At 40.3% G+C, this 20,298-nt stretch overlaps 2 protein-coding genes across 9 annotated transcripts in view; one reads left to right on the top strand and one right to left on the bottom strand.

Moving 5' to 3' along the window:
• Positions 1-2,026: 2,026 nt before the first annotated feature.
• On the bottom strand, positions 2,027-12,162 carry Ggps1 (geranylgeranyl diphosphate synthase 1). Of its 4 annotated transcripts, none has more exons than XM_023700852.1 (4): positions 11,972-12,162; positions 8,558-8,643; positions 4,953-5,023; positions 2,027-4,563 (listed from the first exon to the last, which is right to left on the bottom strand). In XM_023700852.1, the coding sequence occupies exons 1-4, from the start codon at positions 12,007-12,009 to the stop codon at positions 3,805-3,807; spliced, it is 954 nt and encodes a 317-aa protein (XP_023556620.1). In that variant the 5' UTR covers positions 12,010-12,162; the 3' UTR covers positions 2,027-3,804. The 4 variants fall into 4 exon arrangements, with proteins under 4 accessions (XP_023556620.1, XP_004640891.1, XP_023556621.1 ...); XM_004640834.2 differs by having other exon boundaries at positions 11,931-12,005; XM_023700853.1 differs by having other exon boundaries at positions 8,578-8,643; positions 11,972-11,988.
• Positions 12,163-12,528: 366 nt separating this feature from the next.
• The window catches only part of Arid4b (AT-rich interaction domain 4B), a 185,884-nt gene continuing 178,114 nt past the window's right edge, over positions 12,529-20,298 (top strand). For 2 of the 5 annotated variants that reach the window (XM_023700847.1, XM_023700848.1), the window contains exons 1-2: positions 12,533-12,940; positions 13,548-13,602. In XM_023700847.1, coding sequence (XP_023556615.1) covers positions 13,597-13,602 — 6 coding nt within the window. In that variant the 5' untranslated portion in view covers positions 12,533-12,940; positions 13,548-13,596. Of the gene's footprint in view, positions 12,941-13,547; positions 13,603-20,298 lie in introns of all 5 variants that reach the window. The other 3 variants (XM_023700850.1, XR_002818015.1, XM_023700849.1) reach the window with 3 other exon arrangements.

Genomic DNA, 20,298 nt, shown 5'->3' with positions numbered 1-20,298 from the left:
GCTGGCTGGCATGTGGTGCTGGGGGATCGAACCGCGGTCCCTGTGCTTTAGCCAAGCTTGTTCCAAGTAGGTGCTTTAGACCACTGAGCCATCTCTCCAGCCCCTGTATATTTCTTTAGGTTAAATGGTCTGTCAGCTTTGTTTTTATTTTTTGAGGCTGGGTCTATGTAGTTCAGGCTGATCTTGAACTTGTTATGTAGCCCTGTGTGGCCTTGAACTCCTGGTGATCCTCCTGCCTCAGCCTCCCTGAGTGCTGGGATTACAGGCATGTACTATCATGCCTGGTTATCTGTCAGCTTTAATACATTAACAAGCTCTTTTTATTGTGTTCACGTTAGAATTGTTAAAGCTCTTTAAAACTTTATCTTTGAATGTGTATTCCCATTTAAAATTTCTATTCAATGATTTACCGAATTTTCTTAAGATTTACAAACTACCTATATATCTTAACATTACTACCTCACTGAGGTCCAAATATCTTTCATTATTCATTATAGCAATTCTGAGATCTATATATAACTTATGGGAATAAAAGTAATTCAAAGCTAATTAAGTTTGTCATTCTAAAGCACAATGCTCAGTATCTTAAATTTTTTTCCTCAAAAGAGTTTTGAATATTTATGGCAACACAGATGTTTGTTTTGGCAATATCAGAGATTGAACACTGGGCCTCATGCATGGTGGCCTAGCATTCTACCACTGAGCTATACTGTCATCCCTTTTTGTGTGCAGCAGGCTCAGCCCACCCTAGGGGGGGTTGCCATGGCATGTGGTGCCAGGGATTGAACCAGGGTGTTTGCCTAAGCAGGTACTCCAACCACTGAGCTATCTCGCTGGCTGTCAGCCTTTGTTTTTTGATAAATTGCCCAGATTGGCTTTAATCTTGTAATCCTCTGAGTAGCTGCAATTAACGATGTACAGTACCATAACTCACTCCTTGGCAAATAAATCAATTTGCTTTTTTTTTTTTTTCCTGTATTTTAGGGAAGGGTCTACAGGGTGTTCAGGGTCTCACTACTAGAGATTCTCCTGTTTACTGCCTCCCAAGTGCTGGGATTACAGATGCCTGCCACCACGCCCAGAGTCATTAGCTGTCTCAGTGCACTGTGGGGGTGAAGCTGGCACTGCAGGCCCAGGGAACAAAACTCATCCCCTGCACCTGCTTGTAGGCACTTTTATCTGCTGAGCTATTTGGCCGGTCCTCAATTTGCTTTCTGAAGCTGCATAGGATAGGAAACATAGGATAGAAAACATTTTAAAATGTTATGTCTTTTACCCAATCACTTAGTTGAGATAGGATCACCACAAGTTCAAAGACAGCCTGCATTACAAAGACCCTGCTGGACTTGAACTCACTATATAGCCAAAGCTTCTCTCAAACTCAGCAATCTTTCTGCCTTCTAAGTGCTATCATTACAGGCATGCACCACCACACTCAGCTGAAGTCTATTTAGAGTGGCAAATTCCAATCCATACTTGCGTTAGCACAAGGTTTCCCTTATGCAGAAGTTACTGTAGCATAAACCCAAGCAGATGAAGTAACTTATATTGGCTTTAAAGATTTCATTATATTCTGACACATTATGCATTAATGACTGTGACTGTAATTAAGTATGAAGCTTTATTAATCAGATGAAATGACTTGTGTTAAGTTTCTAATTTAGCGGCTTGGGATATAGCTCAGCAGCATAAGCACCTACCTGGCAAGTGCAAGGTTCTGAATCCGATCCCCAGTACTGTGGGGGAAAATAACTTCCCAATTTAGCTGGTCTTGGTGATAGATTCCTGTAATCCTAGCATTTGGGAAGCAGAGGCAGGGGAATTGCTGAGTTTTAGGCCAGCTTTGGCTACATAGTAGGTTCAAGGCAACCCTGAATTATATAGATCCTATCTCAAAACAAAAGCACTACCACAAAAACCAAAAAATAAATGAAATAGAAATTCAATTTTAGGTATTTCTGTCACCAATAAAGGCAAAATAAAAATGAAAGAATCATTAATTAACATCAGGCCAAAATTAATTTGATTAGGCAAGGAAAACATTTTATTTAAGCATTCTTGTAATTAAAGGTAAATAATTTTTGCCTAGTCACATTAGATTTTTAAGTTATCATGGCTTTTCGAAAGAATCAAATTATAAACATTCAAATTTCCATAGTGTAGCACAATTACCCCAATTTTAAGTGGTTCCTCTATTACTGTCAAAATAGGAGTTTCTAATTACTATTTTTTTGGTACCAGGAATCAAACTGGTGACCTTGCTCGTGTGGGGCAGGTGCTGTGCTGCTGAGCTATGTATCCCTGGCCTTCAAATTATTTTAAAAGTTAGGAAGGACAGCATCCAACTTATTAAGATTTAGGTTTAGTGCTTAGGTAAGAATTTCTCATACAAGTATATGATAAAAAGATTCAACATATTACAGAAGCAATCCAGCAAAATGGAACAATACCAAGCATTATCTTTTATTTTTGGATGTGAACACTTCTAATATGGGAGTCAAAGTCTTTATTTTTCTTACCTTTCCTGTCACAGTAGCTTAGTGGTATGCAAATTACACTGAAGATACAGCTAGGTCAGGGGTAAGACACTAAAAAAGCAATTAGTGCTCAATGGTCTAGGCTTTGAATAGTTTTAGTCAGGCACAGAGTTAATGCTTTGGTTTTCTTCAATCAGACTACAGGTGCCTACTCCCCGTTTTCTCCCATCTTTTTGAGACAGTTTTGCTATACGGTTCAGGCTGGCCTCAAACTCCCAGCAATCCTCCTGCCTCAGTCTCTGCAATGCTGGGATTATAAGCGTACACCACCACACCTGGTCCTACTCTTATATGCAAACATTTATTGCCTTGCAAACATTTATTGCCTTTAGGGTGGAAAGGAAGACAGCAATTGGGTGAGAAAAAAAGGGTAGTTCTCCATTTTTGTACTAGTGATAAACAGCCTTTTTTTTGGGGTACAAGAATTGAACTCAGGACGTCTGGCTTGGCAGGCAGGCACTTACGCCTCTGAGCTATTTCCCCAGCCCACAAATAGTCTTTTAAAGATTTTCACTATCTGTAGTGGGGAAATATGTCCAGGTTCAGAGGCTTCCTCCTAAAATGCTTATTCTAGATTCTTTTTAAAATGAAATATTAATAAGTTTGGGACATAAATACGTTGCAAAAGCGAAAAAGAGCTAGCATGTGAATTTCATTAGGTAAAGATTCCTTTGTTAAAAAAGCAGATTTGTAGAATGGCAATGAAGGGAAAAGAAAAGGCAGACAGTAGCAAAAAGGATCTGATTACTACTTTTCACTCAGCCTTCACCCAGGCTTTAGTAATAGGGCTTCCAGAGAGGATGCTAAGATATTCTTAGTAGCAGCATTCAAGAAAGCAGTGGTGTGGCCTCTGGGCCAGTTTGCTAGACACACTGGTCCTATGTTGTCACTGGTGTGACACTGGAGGTGACTGAGCAAACTGCCTATAATAGTAGTAAGGAAATATTCAGAAAAAATTTCTGGAAGTCTCATATTGAAAAGATCAACAGAACATTTGTTGAAGTAGGGGACAGTTGGTCACAATGATCTGCTACAAACTCTAATATTTAAATTAGACTAACGTAAATGTGATTCCTTTGAGCCTTGACTTTTTATTAGATATCTGGATAGGTTTCTACATTGAAACAATTTCAGTCATCTCACTCTTACTTTTTCAGTTCTTGGTGGTTTACAGCTTGGTCCAAATTTGTGAAAGGCTGATAGGTTAAAAGGCAAAAAAAATAACTAAAACAAGTTTTATATATCAATCAAGAATGGCTTAATATTATTAATTTTCTTCTTTGAACATCTTACCTAAGTGCTTTACTAAAGATACTAGCTCAGGATTTCCACCACATGCCTCAATTTGTTTATAGGCTTCAGATTCAAGCTCTCTAAGAGTATTTCGAGTATATTCAAAAGAACCTACATCCTCAAGATACTGGACACAGTATTTTTTAATATCTATGTTTTCTGTTCTCTGGTGCAAGATGTTCTGCACCTGGGTGCTTTCAGGTTTTGACCGAATAGCATGAATAGTAGGGAATGAGAACTTTCCTTCTGTCAGATCTTCACAAAAACTTTTGTTTTCACTGTATTCTTTGGAGTGGAGGTTGGCATAATCATCTCTAATTTGGAAAAAGAGTCCAAGTGTGTTAAGCAGTGGTTTTAAATCTTCTTTGTAGTCAGAGAACAACTGCATGAGACCTACTGCTAATCCAAATAGTCCTCCTGTCTTCTGCAGCACCATGGCTTTATATTCTTCTTCCGTGGGACAAATGTAATTATCCCTCCAGTAAATATCTAGGCCTTGTCCCTGGTGGAGTTCCAAAAGCTGGCAGGTAAAAAGCTTCACTGCCTCTGGGTGATCAAGGGTTAAGACTTTCTGTAAGCCAAGGAAATATACGTAATTGGCAGAATTGATGACAGATGGAATTCCATAGATGCTGTGTGCTACAGGAAAGCCACGTCGGAGTTTTGAATTGTCCTCAATATCATCAATGAGTAAACTGGCATTATGCAACATTTCTGTCACTTCAATGATTATCTTAAAAAAAGAAAAAGAATAGAAAATTTTACTTGAACTATTCAAACAGTTTATATTTAATGATATTAAGATATTCTGAAAATCTTAGGTGTCTTAAATCATTACAAGTATCAAATAATATATTGCATGAGAATTATATTAAGAGCTAAGAGCATTTTTATGTGACATATATTGATTTGGGTGGGTTAATATAAGAATTGCCAGCTGGGCATGGTGGTCCATGCCTGTAACCTGAGGCCTCTGGGAAGCTGAGGTAGGATGATCACCTGTATGCATTTAGACTGGTCAACTTAGTAAGACTCTAAAAGTAAAAAATAAAAAGTGGCTGGGGATATATCACAGTGTGAAAGCCCTGGTTCAATTCCAGTACTGGGGAAAAACACAAATACCTGTAGTTTGTCTTCTGGAACTTTTAGCCAATGATTAAATGCTTGTGAAAGTTTTGTTCTCACTTGCTTACCTGCAATCAAAAAGTAAAAACTGTCAAAGAAATACTTCTTTTAATTGTAATTAGCATATTTAATGCATTTTGTAATCCTAGCACTCTGGAAGGCTAGGATTGGAAGATAAGATGACAAGTTCAACTTAGCGAGATTTAGCTGCAATATAAAAAATGAAGTATTGCAGATGTGGTTTAGTGAAAAAGCTCTAGATTCAATCCCTGTGGTATATATGGGTGTGTGTGTGTGTGTGTGTGTGTGTGTACATACATTCAGAAATTTCAGAAATGATCAGACTTGAGAAATCCAGCCCTATCAATCCCTTACCCACTGGAGAGATTACCTTCTATTGCCCACATCCAAATCCCAACCTCGGGCCGGGCAGATGACTCAGTAGAATAAGCGCTTGCCTGGCAAGCACAAGGGCCTAAGTTAAAACCTTGGTTCTGGGGCCAGGGAGATGGCTCAGTAGGATAAGTGCTTGACTTGCAAATGCAAGGATCTGAGTTCAATCCCCGCTTCCGCCAAAGAAAAAACAAAACAAAACCCTGCCAAAAAACAAAACAAGTTCAAACCTCACTGAAATTCAGATCCCAGAGCCAGGCATGGTAAAACAAGCCTGAAATCCCAGCTATTCAGTAGACTGGGCTAGGAGGATCTTATAAGTTGGAGGCCAGCCTGGACTATTTATTTATTTATTTATTTACTTTATTTTTAGGGAAGGGTCTATAGGATGTTCAGGATCTTATACTAGATCGGACTCGTAGTGATATGCTTGTTTACAGCCTCCCAAGAGCTAGGATTACAAGTGCATGCCACCACGCCCAGTCTCAGGCAGCCCTGGGGGGCGGGGCCAGTACTGCAGGCCCAGGGATCGAACCCTAGGTCTCTGTACCTGTTTGCAGGAGCTTTAATCTGCTGAGCTATTTGGCCATCGCTTTTTTTTTTTTTTTTTTTGGTGGTACCAGGGCTTGAACTCAGGACCCTGTACTTGTCAGGCAAGTGAAAAATTTAGAGACCTTGTCTCAAAATAAAATGGCTAGAGATGCTTAGTTTTCTTAAAATTTATGTATTTGGTTCAGGGTTTCACTATACAGCTCAGACTTGTAGTGATCCTCCTATTTTCAGCCTCCTCAGTGTCACCATGCCCAGATTCAGTGGCCACCTCAGGGTGCCTGGGGGTGGGGCTGGTGCGGCACACAGTACCAGGTATCAAAACTGGGTCCTTGTGCTTGTCTAAGCAGGTGCTTAGTCCACTGAGCTATCTCGCTGGCCCAAAAAGTACTATTTTTTTTTTTTCTTTGTGGTACCAGTGATCGAACTAGGGATCTTACATTTGCCAGGCATTCACTTAAGCCACTGAGCTACCTCCCTGGTTGAAGCTTAGTTTTTAACATGCCTGCCCAGCGTACATAAATCCTACAGTTCAATCATTAATACCGCCAAAACAAAGGATCTCAAATCTCCCATCATATCCTACAACACTCCCCTTCTTTTTCTCTCCTTCCCTTTGTTTTTTTGAGATAAGGTCTCACTATGTAGGTTAGGCTGGCCTTAAACTCACCATGCAGCCTAGGCAGGGCTTGAATGTGCAGCAATTATTCTGCCTCAGCCTTGGAGTACTGGGACTGTGGGTGTTGCTACCAAACTTGGCCGGTATACAACCTTTTAAAATCTGTACAAGCAAGACAGATTCTAAAGCACTTCAGTGGGCTTTAATTAACATAACTTTCAACTTCAAAATGGACTAGGCATTTGTAGGAAAAAAAGAAAAAAAAATATATATATACATACATATATATATATGTGTATGTATATATATATATATATATATATATATATATATACATATATATTTTTTTTTGGCAGAACCAGGGATTGAACTCAGGCCCTTGCACTTGCCAGGGAAGCACTTATTCCACTGAGCCATCTCCCCGGCCCCTCCTATTTTTTTTTTTTAATGAAAAGTCCATTTATTTAGAGACAACTAATTAGCACTTTCTATTTTTGGTTTTGTATTTTAGAGACAGGGTTTTGGTATGTAGCCCAGGCTGGCCTGGCCACTTTCTTCAGGCTCCTGAGAAATGGAATTATAGGTGTGAACCAACATGCTTGGCTTTTCCCTGTTTTTTTGAGGGTCTCACTATGTAGCTAAGGCTGGCCTTGAAATTACCAAGTAGCCCAGCCTGGTCTCCAATCTGTGATCTTTCTGTCTTAGCTTTCCAAGTGTTAGGATTATAAGCATGCAACACCATGCTCCACTAAAAAAATAAATTCTGAGTAGGAAATTACAGAGAATTAATATGGAGTGACATTATTAATTTATCTTAATGTTATATAGAAAATAGCAAAGTTGCCAGGCACAGTGGTATATGCTTATAGTCCCATTTACCAGGGAAGCTGAGTTAGGAGGAATACAAGTTCACGGTCAGCTTAAGTAAATTAGTGAGACTGTCTCAGGATAAAAAATAAAAAAGCAGGCCAGGGAGATAGTGCAGTAGAATAAGTGCTTGCCTGGCAAGTGCAGGGCTCTGAGTTCAATCCCCAATATTGCAAAAATAAATAAATAAATAAATAAATAAATAAATAAAATAGCACTGAGGATATGAGGATATAGTCCAGTGGATAGTGTTCTGGGTTTACTTCTTAATTCAACACCCTGCAAACAAATTCATTTAATAATCAGGATGGTTTCCTAAGTGTAGTGAAGAGCTAACACTCTTGGCATGTTTTTTTTTTTTTTTGAGTGTCGTATTGTTACTTCACCCAGGATGGCCTTAAACTCTTGGATCAAGTGATTATTCTGCTTTAGCCTCTCAAGTACTTGAGAGTGTAGGCATGCACCACATTGATAACCATATTTATTTTCTCCAACTTCATGAAGAATATATATATTATTCTTGAGATATACTTACAAAGAGAGGTATACACATTAGAATGGAAATAAAAATGTGTGTCTGGTCATGAAGATGATTGTATCGTAATAGCATAATTACATTATGAGCTACCTTATTAAAAGTGGTCTAAGAATTTACCAACTTTAAGAGAAAGCATGTCACTTTTCAAGTAATTAGTTTATAAATAAATTAGTGTAAGAATTCACTTTTATCATTTTCATGAATCTTTATTTGTTATCATTTTCTAGGTAAAGGTGTTTATTTTTCTTTCTTTCTTTCTTTCTTTCTTTCTTTTTTCTTTTTTTTTTTTGGCGGAACTAGGGATTGAACTCAGGCCCTTATGCCTGCCAGGCAAGTGCTTATTCTACTGAGCTATCTCTCCGACCCCCTCTTTTTTTGTGACATGGTCTTGATATGTAGTCCAGGCTGGCTTTGAACTCTTAATCTTCCTGTTCAGCTTCCTGAGTTCTGGGATAATAGCATATCCGTATTTTCTTAAGGTATGTGCCATTTAAGTGAGAACAATATAAATATATGTCTCACTGAGCACTTTAAATAGAAAATTTGGTAAATCTATGCTTTCATGTTTGCTAATATTTGAACAACCACTTCTGTCTGAAAACTATTCTATGTGGATGGCTATAACTGAATAGTTACCTGGTAACTGAAGTAAGTACCTGTAGGGTTCTAGAAGAATTCTTTGGACATTTTCTTGACTCTTCTCCATTGTTTTCAAATTTGATCTGTCACAATAAGAAACATAAAAGTGATTTCAAGAACCAAATTACTGTGTCTTTTAAGTAATACACTGCTAAATATGTCTCAAAGTGTTTTGGGGAAGACAGGCTTTTAGTAATGGTTTATTTTTTCAGTTTGGTTTTAAAAATTTTAACATGTAGAAAACTTTGAAAGCATTATGTTAAGCAAAAGAAGTCAATTACAAAAGAGCACGTAGCATATGATTCTTTTTTTTTTTTTTTGGTGGAACTGGGGATTGAACTCAGGCCCTTGCACTTGCCAGGGAAACGCTTATTCCACTGAGCCATCACCCCGGCCCCCATATGATTCCATTTAAATGGATGTTCAGAATAGTCCAATCCACACAGAAAGTTGATTAGTGATTACAATCCATACAGAAAATATGAGGTGGGGAAATAGTAACAAGGTTTCTTTTGGGGGGGGGAATGTAAATGTTATATAATTAGATTATAGTGAATATACTAAAATCACTTAATCATGTACATCTCTTGTTTTGAGATGGTTTCTTACTGTGTTGCCCAGGCTGATTTCCAATTCATGTTCTCAAGTGATCTTACTTCTTCAGCCTCCCTGTAGGTGGAAATATAGGTGTGTACCACCCCCTATGGCCTGAGCTGTTTTTTTCTTTTTTTGAGCTAGGGTCTTGCTGCACTGTCCAATTTGCAAAAAAAGACAAATCTTTATATATGTGATTACACTGGTCAGTGTTCGTCTGCTTTTTGTCTTGAATTTAAGGCCTTTGCATTGAGGTAACCTTTGCACAAGTTCTTACAGGTTTGTTACTTCTCAACTTCAAATACTTCTATGCCATCCCCAGTACATTTTTGAGACAGGGTCTCATTAAGTAGCCCAGACTAATGTGGAATTTACAATCCTTCTGCTTCAGTCTTCCAAGAGCTGGGATTACAAATGTGTATCACAACGCTAGATTGCTAGTGAAACTTTCTGAAATAATCCAAATAATTTATTATAGTTTAATTATTAAACTATTACTATAGTTTAATAAACCTTTTATCTGGTTACCTTGTTCTTACAGGTCAAAGAAAAAATGTAATACAGGAACATAAAGGTTAGGTCAGATCAGTGTGGAACATCATTAAAAACAGTACAAGCAAGTACTTACACACATATCTATATTTACATAATTCTCTAACAGGTCTCATCCCAACTCACCTAACTTCAGATTACAAACTAGTTTTTTTGAGACTGTAAACATTTCATTTACTGAGAACTTCTGTTTTTCTTCTTTCCTTTCCTTTCCTTTCCTTTCCTTTCCTTTCCTTTCCTTTCCTTTCTTTTCTTTTCTGTCTGTTTTAGATAAGGTTTTCCTATGCAGTTTTCAGGCTGGCCCTGAACTTACTGTGTAGCCTAGTCTGGCCTCAAACTGGAAACACTCTTGTACCTTAGCCTTCAGAGTGCTGGGATTACAGGCATGTGCCAGCACACCCAGCTGCCCTCCATTCAACACTTCTTTTTTTGTTTTTGTTTTTCAGATGAGGTCTCCCTGTGTAGTTTAGTCTGGGACTTGCATTAAATGGCTGTGGCTGGCTTGGCATATTGATGATCCTCCAGGCTCAGCCACCTGAATGGTGGGATTACAGGCATGTGCTACAATCCCCAGCTCAGTAATTATTTTTAACCTCTGGATCCTTAACAGGTAAACTCTTAAAAGAATGAGCCAACCTTTGTTTAAATTCTTAAAGCCTTGTCTGATGTTATTTCCCAACTTAATAGTTCTGAATTAAAAATATTATTGGGCCAGGGAGATGGCTCAGTGGAATAAGCACTTCCCTGGCAAGTGCAAGGGCCTCAGTTCAATCCCCAAGGGAAAAAAAAAAAAAAAAAAAAAAAAATTCCTTTGCTTATTCACAGTTTAATACTTAAAAAATAAGCATTTTTTTTTCCCCTAGAGAATGTTTACAACTATTTGAAATTATTCATAGTGGTGGAAAGATATAGGAACCTTAATGTTTTTAGATACTGAAAATCAATCTGTCTTGTGTTTTGTTAAGTCTATTTGGGTGTGGTGGTGTACTGCTATAATGCCAGTACTCCGGAGGCTGAGGCATGAATATTGGTCTGAGTTTCAGGCCAGCCTGGGCTAGACAGTGAATCCAAGACATGAAAACAAAGCAAGACCCTGTCACTCACAAACAGTCTAAGGGATTCCACACACAGACCTGCCTTCCTGTGTCTTTTGTACTCCCATTTATCTAAGCTGGAAGCTTCAGTTTTCAAATACTATACTTAGACTAAAGAGACAATGGTGTGCATTATGTGAGCTCTACTAATTGACTTTTAGGGTAAATAAATACAGAATGCCTTAGTGAGAGTGCCATTCTTTCACTTTCAAAACTGAAAAACTGCTGGAAATGTGTTAGAAGGGTCAGTGATTAATACAGTTCATTCTTCTCCCTGTTGAAATTACCACTGTAGCGGCCTCCTCCTTGCAACCCTCTTACCTACTGTTTCATCTTTTGGCCAGTGATTTTTGCACAATTCAAGACTGATTGTTTTTCTTCCAGTTGAGAACCGTTCCAAACCATCCTATTGCTCAAATGGCCAGAATAAAACTCCTCAATGAAGCATGTAAGGTTCCCCACACTCCTTGTCTCGCCAGTCTCAAATCTTCAAACTGTGAAAGCTCTCTCCTGACAGAAATTTCCAACATGCCACCACTCTTTCCGTCAGTAATATTCTTTCTTGGATTAATTCCAGCTCGCTCCTCACTTTCTCCTATCGCCTCTAGCACTACCTCGGCTACACTCACTTGTGTCTGTCTGCTTTATTTTAACCTCTGTCTCGCTGACAGGTTGAGGTGCACAACTCAAAAGAATGAATGAAAGTGCCTTCTGACGTCCCAAAGAATGAAATCGGGGCATAACTTGCATGTAAGAAATGAAAATGTCATGCAACGTAATTTTTTAAAGGAAAGGGCTTCGTTTCAAAATTGCTAAACAGAGATAAACGACAAGCGCAGCTATGAAGCGCACAGCGAAGATGCTCTAGCTCAAGACCCCTAGCGACACAGACACAGCGGGGCTTTAAATAACTCTAGAGGCAGACAATGATAAACCGGGTGGGCAGAGTTTTATAATGTTACAGCGCCGCCGCGAGGCTCCTTCCGCCCTTTGGACAACCCCCTTCTCCGAGTCCCCGTGCTAGCCGAAGTTCCACAGAGCCAGGTCAGCATCCGGGTCCTTTGACTCCTTCTCCCCCCCCCATCGGCCCCGCCCCTCCCCCTTCCCATCCGGGTTCCCCCCGCTGATACCGCCGCTCCTGCCGCCGCTCACGGTTCCACAGTGATCTCACGACTTTCCAATGCCAGTCCTCAGTAAAGTATCCAACATCAGCTTCCCTCTTTGTAGTTCAGATCAAGGCTTCTTCCAACGCCTACATGAATCCCTCCTCCTACTTCACCACAGAACTCTCCGCCCTCCTCAGCTACTAGCAACTCCGCATTACTCGGTGCAAGAAAATGCGCCATCCCAGTCACACTGCGCAGGCGTTATTGCCGCCTCCCCGTTGGCTTATGGTCCCGACCCCTCCCTTTCTCCGCTCCCTTTTTAGGCAGGCGCGGGGCATTGGGGTTCTTGCAGTTCTCTCGAGCCAGGGTTTCCGTATTGGTTCTAGGGGATTGTACCACATTTCCCAGAAAGCTTCGCGGAGTAACTTTCTGTTTCCATAGAACTGGTGGGAAAATGGCGTCGTTGTTTGTATCCCGGGGGCCAATAGGAACAAGGCATAGGCTGGCTCTAGCAAACTCTAGCCAATCCGAGGTCGTCTAAGAGGCCATCCGGGAACGAGGTAGGGGAGGGGAAAAGAAGATAGGGGAGGGGAGAAGAGGGGAAGGGGGACCCGGGAGGGGGAAGCGATGTTTGCCCGTCAGTCGAGTCCGGAGTGAGGAGCCTGGGCGCCAGAGCGGAGAGGACTCTCGATCCTCAGCTTGTTGCCGCCACGGGCACCGCCTGGACCTTCGCCCAGAGGCAGCAGCAGAGGGTCTGTCGCCGCCGTCCTCTGGAGGGCAGCGCGACCGGGGGCCCGGATCCCCAGCTCGGGAGGGATTTTTCGTCGTCCCCCTCCCCCCAGCGAGGGAGCCCGAGCGGCCGCCAAACAAAGGTACCAGTCGCCGCCGCGGGAGGAGGAGGAGCCCGAGCTTCAGCCTCGGCCGCCGCTGGACCCGTCGGCCTTCTTTCCCATCTCTCTCGGGCCTGCTGGTGTGTGTGGGAGGAGGAACGGAGACTCTGGACGGGCCGGGCTTGGACCTGGTCGCCGCGGAAGGTAGGGCATTTTCCGGGACTGGCGCGGTCTCCTCGGGGCGTCCCCGGCCCGGCCGGGGAGCAGGGCAGATGGCCGCGGCTCTGTGACTGGCGCTTGGATCTGGGATTGAGGCCTCCCGGGACGCACTTCTCGGTGCCGAGCCCGAATCGGCCGCGCACTAGGCGCGCAGGCACGGGGTGGGTGGGGGCCGGCTGCCTCTCGGGCCCGGCTCCCACTTGTCGGCCTCCGCTCGGGGTGGGCACGGGCAGAGGTGCTGAAGGCCATCCGGTTGCCGAGGCCCCGCCAGTCTCCAACGACTCGGCGCTGTGCGGCCCGTGGTGGCGGACGGTGGCATTTGTCGTCTAGGCCTGCGCCGGACTCCGGCTTGTTGTGGAGTTTGTTCTGACAGAAATGGCGTCATCGTCAGAGACTGGAAACTCCGTCCAGTCGCGACAATGGGGACGGGACGCTGCAGGCCGTGTGGGTGGTGGGTGCGCGGTGATGGCGCGGCCAAGAGGACCCAATTTTGCTGCGGGCGACTGACACCCCGCACTGAGCTTTCTTCGGTGCCTCCGCCGCCCCTTATAGTGCAGGTGGTACTCACGGGGTGTCTTTGTTTCTCCTCCAGGTGCAGGTGAATCCGGTGTTTTCGAGGGAATCGCGACCTCAGACTCACCATGAAGGTAGGATTGCCTACAGAAAGGAATCTCGAGGGTTAGGGGTTTCAGGAAGTAGGGACATTGGCCGTCATTATGGGGCCTCCAAGTTTGCAAAGGAAGGTGTGTGTGGTGGCTTGGTGCTCAGTCTTTCCCTGGAAACGGGGGCCAGCTGGCGTGAATATTCAGGGCTTTGCTGTGGAGTTGCAGTCAGTTTTAAGAAATCTCGTGGAAAGTGATTCTCAAGTGTTTCAGAATGTAAAACTAAACAGGTCTAGAAACCTGATTCTCGAAACTGAGCTGTATTGTGGTTCTATCGGTTACACTGATGAAAAGAAAAATCATTTTATTTTGTGAATCATATCTTTTTCATAGAAAAAGTGTTATTTGAGAGATTTTTTTAAAAAGAGATTTTGGTGATTTTTCACACATTTCAGAAATAGCATTTCCTTTATTTCCCAAGATCTAGGATCTGGGATTATATGATTTATTTTCCTTTATTGATTTACAAAATGAAATTGGCTTTTTTTTTTTTTGCTTTTTTAATCTTTTTGATATGGTTTCACTCTGCAGTGCAGGCTGGCCTTGAACTCACTTTGTATCCCAGGCTTGCCTTCAACTCACAGTGAACCTCCTGCCTCAGCCTTCCACATGCTGGCATCACAACCAGAAACAACAGGGCAAGGTTGCTCAGTTTTTTGGGGGAGTGCAGATGACCAAGTTCTTTTTAGCAGATAAGTTAACTAAATGGAGGATAGTGTTCAAAAAGTAGTTTGCTTAACTGGTAGGAAGAAATGATACAGCAATAAAAGCTTGGATTGTTTTTCCACTTTAGGCAATATGTAAATTTTGTTTTAAAAACATCTTTTTAGAATGAAAAGCCTTGGATATCAGTAATATCTGGATTTAATTGGTGGAATAGAGAACTTAGCAGATTTTCATCCATTACAAATTGAGTGCTTCTAAGGGGTATGGTGTGTTTATAATTACAGAAACAGGATAGGTGTATGTTAGAATGCAAATGCTCTATACTTTGGACAGTTTCTTTGAAATGTGTTTTTAAGCAAAGACATTTTGCTTCATAATGAAGAGTGCTTTTATAGTACTTTAGACTAGAATTTATAATATATGGAAAATAAAAGCTTTTGGCTGCTTAAATATTTACTAAATATTGTAGCCTGATGTTTTAAATATTTTCTTTTTGAGTGTGGGCATATTATATTGCTAACAATAGTTTATCTACTGAATTCCTGTCTTAATGTTTATGTGCTTGAAAACAACTGGTGATGCTACAGAAATGAATCCCTTTTGTTAGTCATAAATGCTAGCTAGCTATGACTCCTGTGATCTATGTAAAGCAGTGAGATGTGTGTTTATTAGGAAAGCTCTTACCTATTTGGTGTTAGATGAGCTTTAAGTGAAGTTTTAGTTAAGTAATACATAATAAATTTAGAAACTGAATTAACATTGGAAGTATTATAACCTGTCACAGTTCCTGTTGTAATATTTGATACATCTTAGGTGCCTGGAAATGTTTGGCTAAAAGGGACATGTAGTTAGTTCAAGGTGTTTTAGAATAAGATTTTCTTTATTTTTTTAAAACTTATGTTTGAAAAATGAAAATATATGGGAAACTTTAGTCTTAAAAGTTTCATGGCATTAGGCCAATGCAAATTTTGGGGGGAATCATTTTAGAGCTACTAATTTTAAGCACTCAGCATTTATATTCTTTTTTGAAAAAGAAAGGTACTTGTAATTAGTCATGTTTACAGGAAAAACGTAATTAAAACAAATTCCAATTTTGTAAAGAGCTTCATTTACAGTGTAGTGTGTCTTTACTAAAAATTAGTAGCTTGATTTCTTTTATAGTAAAGGTAATAAAGGGTAACCTTTTTTCTTTTCTTAAGCAAAAATAACAACTTAAAATGTATTTAACATTGATTCTGTTGAGTTTAAATTTTTTTTTCTTTTTTGAGACAGGTTTCACTTGCCTTGTAGTTTAGGCTGGTCTTGAGCTCAGGGTGTAGCAGCCCAAGGTGGCCTTGAGCCAGGGTTGTCCTCCTGCCATGGCCTCCCAAATGCTAGGATTACACAGTCATGTGCAACCATACCTGGCTTAAGTTTAAATTGTGTATGTTTAAATTGTGTATGTTCTGTTTTTGTAGTACAGTAATTGAGCTGTAAAAGGGTTTATGGCATTTATTAGATCTTACCAAATTTCTTTGAAGCAAATTAAGTTTGATTTGGCTGTCCTGTTAGCAAGAGAACTTTAAAAATTTTAAGCGGCAGTATTGAGGTAATTTTTCATAATACTTTTTTTTCTTCTTGCCTTAAAGTTCCCAAGTAAAGAAAAATGTATATGCCCTTTTCAGTGTTACATGGTTCAGCAGCAGTTATCCTACAGCACTGTGTTCAATTTATAAAAGGAAATTGTGTACTGACCGTTATTGTACTTTTATCTTGTGTTTTTGGAGAGTATATTTTTTGTACCAGAGATTGAACTCAGGACCCTGTGCTTGCCAGGCAGGCACTTATTCTACTGAGCTATCTCCCTGGCCCTGAAGAGTATGTTTTTGAGAACTATGGCTTGTGACTGAAAAGCGGCGTGTGCCTTAATGTAAATCATGGTGTTGGTGTTCCGTTAGATTTATTTTTCATACTTAATATGGTAGGCCTTTCCCCAACAATGATAGTACATGTTTAGAAAATGATAGATTATTAATTCCAACAACTATATCAGATTCATTTATCAGATTCATTTTCCTACGCTTTTTTTTTTTTAATTTTCCCCCAGTACAGGAAATTGAGTTTAGGGCCCAGCACTTGCCAGCCTGGTACTTACGCCATTGAGCTACAATATACCCCTGACTATTTTCTACCTTTTTAAAACTAAAACTTTATGAAGTACGTTTACATTGCAGTTAATTTTTCTAAATAAAGATGGGTTTGGTAGTGCAGGCCTGTAATCCCAGCACTTAGAGCTTTAGACAGGAGGATCATTTTGAGTTCCAGGCCAGTATGGCTATAGTGAGTTCAAGGCCAGCTTGAATTACGTAGAGACACTGTCTCAAGAAAAATATAATTATTTTACCAGAATGGGCTGGGTGGACTAGACATTAGAATATTTAGGGTATGAGTGATTTAGATGGTTGTGTTTAGAATCTGGATAGGTTTTTTTTTTTTTTTTTTCATATAATTTCTTAACTTGCTTAGCCTATGTGAAAATAATGGATCAATTACAGATGTCTGTTTTTTTTATGCTGCACATGTGCATTTTCTCCCTTTATTTTTTCATCTCCCTTTCCTTCCTTAGCTCTCCTAATTCCTCCTCATCTTTCTTTTATGAATCATTCATTTAATAGCCCCTTCTATGTATCAGGCAGTGTGGAATGAAGATGAATAAGTTCTCTTGACTTGCTGTCCGAGAACTTCCAATTAAATAGAAGATAGACAAAGATAAAAATAAAAGCCACAGTATATTGCATTGTAAGAGTATTGTGGAAAGTGTTGTAGGAAGACTGAAGAAGATATCTAAATGTCACAGAGTCACAGACAGTTTTCTGCTAGGAAATGTTACAAATATCAGTGCTTCTGCTAGGAAAGAAAGGGACAAGTATTTTTAAATAGGCAAGGACTGGCATATTGGATAATAAAGAACAAAACAGGCTGAGTTTGCTATGGCTGAGTTAACCTGAAGTATAATGTGTTTGGGCTGGGAATGGAGAGACAGTGATGGGAAATGAAGCAGAATGAAGAAGCTGAACATATTCTCTAGTTTTTTCCTTTGTAGTGCCAACGGATATAACCCAGGACCTCATACATGCTAGCTGAGTACTCTAGTACTGAGCTGTACTTCCAACATGAAAATTTTGTTAACAGCTACATGGAACTGCTGAAGGGCTTTGAAGAAGGGCGAGAGACAGAACCCAGTGTAGTAGTCTACATCTATAATCCCTGTGCTCAAGAGGCTAGGGCAGGAAGATCACTACCAATTTGAGGCCAAAGAAAAGGGGCAGAGATGGTGGATTTGCATTGTAGGGAGATCACTTTGGTAGTATCATAGTGAGTGTATCACAAGGGATATCTGAATGAACAATCTGGAGATGCCAAGTAAGGAGAGAAATAGGAGACTGAACTAATGCAGTGAAAGTGGGGGGAGTAGATGAGATATTCAGGAAGTGGAAGTCAGAGTCTACAAATACCTTAGGGGAGAAGGACTATGGAGGCTTCATTTGTTTTTTGTTTTTTTTTTTCCTTCAGTACCAGGGATCAAACTTGGGACCTTGCACTTATCAGGCAGGTGCTTAAGCCACAGAGCTATCTCCCTGGGAGGGTTTTGTCTTGAGAACTGAATAGATGTTATTTGAGGCCTGTTGTTTTTGTAGTAAAAATTGGTAGGATTTTAAGTATCTCGTGACATATGTTGGAGGTCCAGACGTATATATATGTTCTTACTGCAATATAAAATTGACAAAGAAAGTAGGATGAAGTCAGAGATGTGGATAATCCGATGTGAATTCAGAGTTTATACATAACTATTACAGTAAGAGGGATTTAAGGACTAATATGACAAAGATATTTACAGTTTGTTGATGAACAGGTAATTTTGTAGAACACTGACCTATTTTTTGTCTCAATTGCCAGTACTTTTTTTGTTGTTGTTCTTTTTGAGACAGGACCTACCATGTAGTTCAAATTGACCTTTTTTTTTTTTTTTTCTTTCTTACTTTTTTGGTACCGAGAATTAAACTCAAGATCTTATACTTGCCAGGCAGGCACTTACTAATCTATATCCCCACCCCAGGCCCCTCAGACTGACCTTGAACTCACTATGTAGCTCAAGCTGGCCTTGAACTCATACCAATCGTTCCACTAAGATTACAGATATGCACACCACCATGCCTAGTTTCTTTGTCTGTTGTACTTTTAAAAAATACGGTACGTGAGTACATACTTCAGTGAAGCAGATGTGTTTCCCAGTTCAGCCAATAAATTCAGTCATTGAACTGATCATGAAACTTCTTTGTGCTAGACATGGCTCTGGGTATTGATGCATAAGGAAAGGAAATGAGTTATTACCCTCTTGGAGGTTTCCTTGTATTATAGTAGAAAGGTACCATGAAGGAAGTGTCCTAAGGGCTTTGAAGAGAAACCAGAATCAGTAAGAGGTTAGAGACAGGATGTTATTTTAAATTCATTGGTACTTGGAGGGCTTATCTGAGCAGATGACATTTAAGTATGATATGAAACAAGTGAGTGATTCAGTTTCCTAGATGAAGAATGAATGTTCCAGGCAGGGGAAACAAATGCATCGGCCCTGGGGTAAATGTGTTTGGCATGTTTGAGTTTGGGTTAAGGAACAGGAATAAGATTATTACAGTTGGTGTATAGAAAATGAAGCTAGAGGTGGTTACATGGATCCAGTGCAGGGTAAGGCCTTGTGGGGCGTGGTAAGAAATTGAATAAAATTTGAATGTGTTAGCACTATGGTCTGGATATTGCTTTATGACCCCCAAGAGGTCATGTGTGAGAATCTTGGTCTCCAGTGTGGCAGTGTTAGCAGGTGGCGGGTCCTTTAAGAGGTAAGAGCCTGTGCTGGTGCACCTGCCTGGATTTAATCCTTAGCACCAGCTTAGAAAAGGTTTGTGAGAGGGAGAGTAGCATAGTGGAAGATGTTGGGGTTACTGTCTTTGGGAGGGATTAAGGTAATTCAGTGGGACCCTGAGTTCTCAGTAGAGGGTTATTAAAAAGAGTAGCACTGATTCCTCCTGCTTCTCTACCTCTTGCACAGGCTCCTGCCATTCTAACCATCTGTCATTAGCCTATCGCCAAAGACCTAACACATGTGAGCCAAATAAACTTTTTTCCCTTAAACTCATTGTGTAACCCTGACTGGTCTCAAACATACAGTGATTCTCCTGCCTTGGCCTCTCAAGTGCTGAGATCACAGACATGTGCCATCACAACTGGCTGCATTTGCAAAATAGGTTAGCATTTTCTATGTGGTGAATAGACTGACTATTGGGGAGTAAGAGTAGAGCTAGGCAGATTAGTCCTAGTCTGTCAGATCAGTTCCATAAGAAATGTTTTACTTACTTCTGTTTATGATGAAAAGCCTTCTGAGATATTACTACTCCTATCTTAAAATTTTGTGGTGAGCAATGGTTGAGTTGGGTTCTTGTAACTTAGTACGACCAAGAAACCTTCTCGACTTTTAGCCTCCTGTTATTAGTGAGGGGAGAATATCAAGTCTTCTCAGTTGATTTTGAATTTTAAAAAGATATAATTCACACCCTAGAACTTAGTCTTTTAAACTGTTCAGCTCATTACTTTTTTTTTTTTTTAGTATTTTTACTAGGCTGTATATTCATCACTAGTCTCCAACTCCAGAATATTTTTATTGTCCAAGAAGCCCCTTACTGATTAACAGTCATCCCGTTCACCTCCTGTTCCTCCACTGACAATCATTAAAAAGTCTTCTGTTTGCCTTTCAGGATTTGCTTGTTCTGGATATTTACTGTCAGTGGAATCACACAATATAAGGCCTGGTGTGTGTGACTTCAGGTGCCCAAGGCCCTGACTTGCAAATATTCAAATTTCCAACTTTCACAGATATGAATAGACCTGGTGAACAAATTGCAGAAGTAAAAATACTTTTAACGGTATTTTGATGTGTGCACGCACGTTTTCAATGTTTATGTCATATATTTGTGTCGAAGACTG

The sequence above is a fragment of the Octodon degus genome, unplaced genomic scaffold (genome assembly GCF_000260255.1).
Source record: "Octodon degus isolate 3935 unplaced genomic scaffold, OctDeg1.0 scaffold00127, whole genome shotgun sequence".
Classification (NCBI taxonomy): domain Eukaryota; kingdom Metazoa; phylum Chordata; class Mammalia; order Rodentia; family Octodontidae; genus Octodon; species Octodon degus.
This window is presented reverse-complemented; position numbering and strand designations above follow the sequence as displayed.

What these genes read in the sequence shown, in the direction of transcription:
- Ggps1 (XM_023700852.1), bottom strand. Translation starts at nt 12,009, where the DNA reads ATGTTGGATACTTTACTGAGGACTGGCATTGGAAAGTC. An exon ending in AGGACTGGCATTGGAAAGTC is followed by an intron (nt 8,644 to 11,971) that starts GTGAGATCACTG and finishes TTATTGTGACAG; the next exon opens with ATCAAATTTGAAAACAATGG. An exon ending in GTACTTACTTCAGTTACCAG is followed by an intron (nt 5,024 to 8,557) that starts GTAACTATTCAG and finishes TTTTGATTGCAG; the next exon opens with GTAAGCAAGTGAGAACAAAA.